The sequence below is a fragment of the Alligator sinensis genome, unplaced genomic scaffold (assembly GCF_000455745.1).
Source record: "Alligator sinensis unplaced genomic scaffold, ASM45574v1 scaffold872_3, whole genome shotgun sequence".
Lineage (NCBI taxonomy): Eukaryota > Metazoa > Chordata > Crocodylia > Alligatoridae > Alligator > Alligator sinensis.
Window position 1 is genome coordinate 631,735 of NW_005842137.1, and position 2,403 is coordinate 634,137.

The 2,403-nt window shown below is 45.9% G+C and overlaps 1 protein-coding gene across 8 annotated transcripts in view; it reads right to left on the minus strand.

Annotated features, from left to right (window-relative positions):
* Positions 1-6: 6 nt before the first annotated feature.
* The window catches only part of TEAD3 (TEA domain transcription factor 3), a 51,194-nt gene continuing 48,797 nt past the window's right edge, over positions 7-2,403 (minus strand). For all 8 annotated transcript variants that reach the window (XM_014520662.2, XM_014520663.2, XM_006025237.3 and 5 more), the window contains one exon: positions 7-1,275. In XM_014520662.2, coding sequence (XP_014376148.1) covers positions 1,162-1,275 — 114 coding nt within the window. In that variant the 3' untranslated portion in view covers positions 7-1,161. The remainder of the gene's footprint in view (positions 1,276-2,403) is intronic.

Consider the following 2,403-nt stretch of genomic DNA (forward strand, 5'->3'; position numbering starts at 1 on the left):
CAGACAGAGATCACTTCGTTCTGAGCTTCTCACCTGAAAAGTCAGATACCAAAGCACTTGCTTTGGTTTCCAAGTCCTGGGGATATTTGAGAATTTCCTGGTTCCTCCATCCTTTCCCAGCCCAGAGAGTTTCCTAAGCAGCCTCATTAATACACAGCCTCCTGGATCTGCCCAAGTGCAGTCTTCAGACTGTTCTCCCCACAGCCTCAGAGATCCCCTTCTTCCAACTGAGCACCTTCTGCTACCTGCTCTGGCCTCCCACACATGGCCATGCAGCTGGGATCCTCTTCTCTGGTGGCTCAATGCCTACCCCTGCTCCTGTTACAACCCTAGCATCTGGGAAACTGCCATGAAACCCATACCCTCCTGCAATTGCCATTGCAACCATTGCTCCAAGGATGCTTCAATGCCAAACACAGAGCTGGGGGCACCGCCACAGTAACCCTTTCCACTTGCACAGTCCTGATTCCTTCTTGTAACTAGCTGAGAGGAATGTGACCCATGGAGACCTGACTTGAGCCTCCAGGGGCTGTCCCAGCTGTGCACACAGCCTGCTGCAAAGTGCTGGGCAAAACCACCTCCCCTGTCCTCTGCCAGTTCCCAAGCAGGCTGCATATATCACTGGATAGACGACAAAGCGTTCACTTTCCCAAATGCACTCTCAGGTGCCGTCTCAGCAGCACCTGCTACTTTCCACCTCAACTGAGCCAACTGGGCCAGGCCAAGCCAGGCCAGGTGCAGGATTACCTGTGTCTGAGCATGGAAGAAAAGGGCGCAGCAGAGTGGTAGGGAGGGGTTGCCGGTCATTTGACAATGTGCTGCTCTAGTGCTTCAGCCTGGGACAGGCACAGAGGAAATTCAGGCCTTGCCAGTGACAGGGGCCGATGCGCCAATCAGTGGCCAACCCTGTCTCTTCCTGCTTTGGACAAGGCCCTCGTTTCACGATATGGTTTCTTTTTATTCTTCTTTTTTCTTTAAAAAAAAATTGTTCCTAAGTAGAAAACATCTGTGATTGCAAGTCAGTCTTTTTGGCTTTTTTTTTTTTTGTTTCGTTTTCAAATGACTTCTCTCGAGGCATCCTGCACGGGCGGCTTCTCTGCACAAGACCCTTTTCACCCCACTCTCGCCTCCCCTCAATGCCCCCGCCCGCCCCAGAGGCCTCTAGTCCTTGACCAACTTGTATACGTGGTGCTGGGCGCCGTGTTCACTGGTGGATACCTCAAACACAAAGGCTATGCAGAGCAAGGTCTCCTGGGTATCCCTGTTCGTAACAACCTGAAGCGGGGAGGAGAAAGAGCTCGGTTAGGAGGGGAAGCCATTCCAGAGAGGCCTTTCTTGTTTGTCAAGGCACAGGTTTTCCACATGGGTGATATCTCTTCTTTACAGGTGTGTACACACATGCATGGACTGAGACTGCTGGCTCCCCCGCTCTACACCTACTTTCGCCACTGACAGCTGAGCTGCTTGAACCTTGAAACTGCAAATGTTCAAAATTTGTTTTCATTCAGAAACGGAAGAAAAACAAAAATGCTTGCAAACAAATTGCAAGGAAATCCAAAATGACATTTCCTCTTTTGGGAGAAAAATCAAGAATTGGATTTCAACAGGGTTTGGGGTTTTTTGTTTTTTTTTTCATGGGCTTTTCCATTATGTTTAGCATTTTCACATTATGCAGCACTATTCCTGAGCTGTCATGAAATAATACGATTATCAAGTTAAATGCAACACTGGTAACGAAAGGCTATGAAATAAATAATGGACAAATAAACCTGAAAAATCCAAGTAAAAGACATGTTTACATGAACATTTTTACTTGGAAAAAGTTTGAAAATTTTCTGAAATGAAATGTTGCTATTTTCTAAACAAGATTTTATGTCAATTTTCTGCCAAAAAATCCATAAAAAGAAGCCAATAAGGATTCATAAAAATTTCATCTGGATGGTATTTTCTAGACTGAAAACTCTTTCAAATAAGATTTTTTTTCAGCCAGATCTAGCGAAAAATTCCATCATTCTATCTTGGTAGCATTTAATACTCACTTTTCAACGATGGAAATAACTATATCGTGGGCAGGTCAGGCAAGTAACTTATACCATGTGCATATAAGTATACATATATATGTACATTCATTATTAAATGGCTGTGCATGAAATGTGTAAACTAGGGGTGGCCAACATGCAGCATATATGCCACAAGTGGCACTGGCAGCCTGTGTAAGTGGCACACGGCAAATCAGACAGAGAGCAGAAAGCAGAGGAGCAGGTCAGGGTAACGCTCAGGGAGTGTGCAGGGCATACCCTGTGGCACACCTGCCAAAAAGGTTGGCCCTCACTGATGTGGACATGCATACAGAAGTCTATTCTACAGATTATATTAGGCACATGAATGCACTCTAGGAATGAA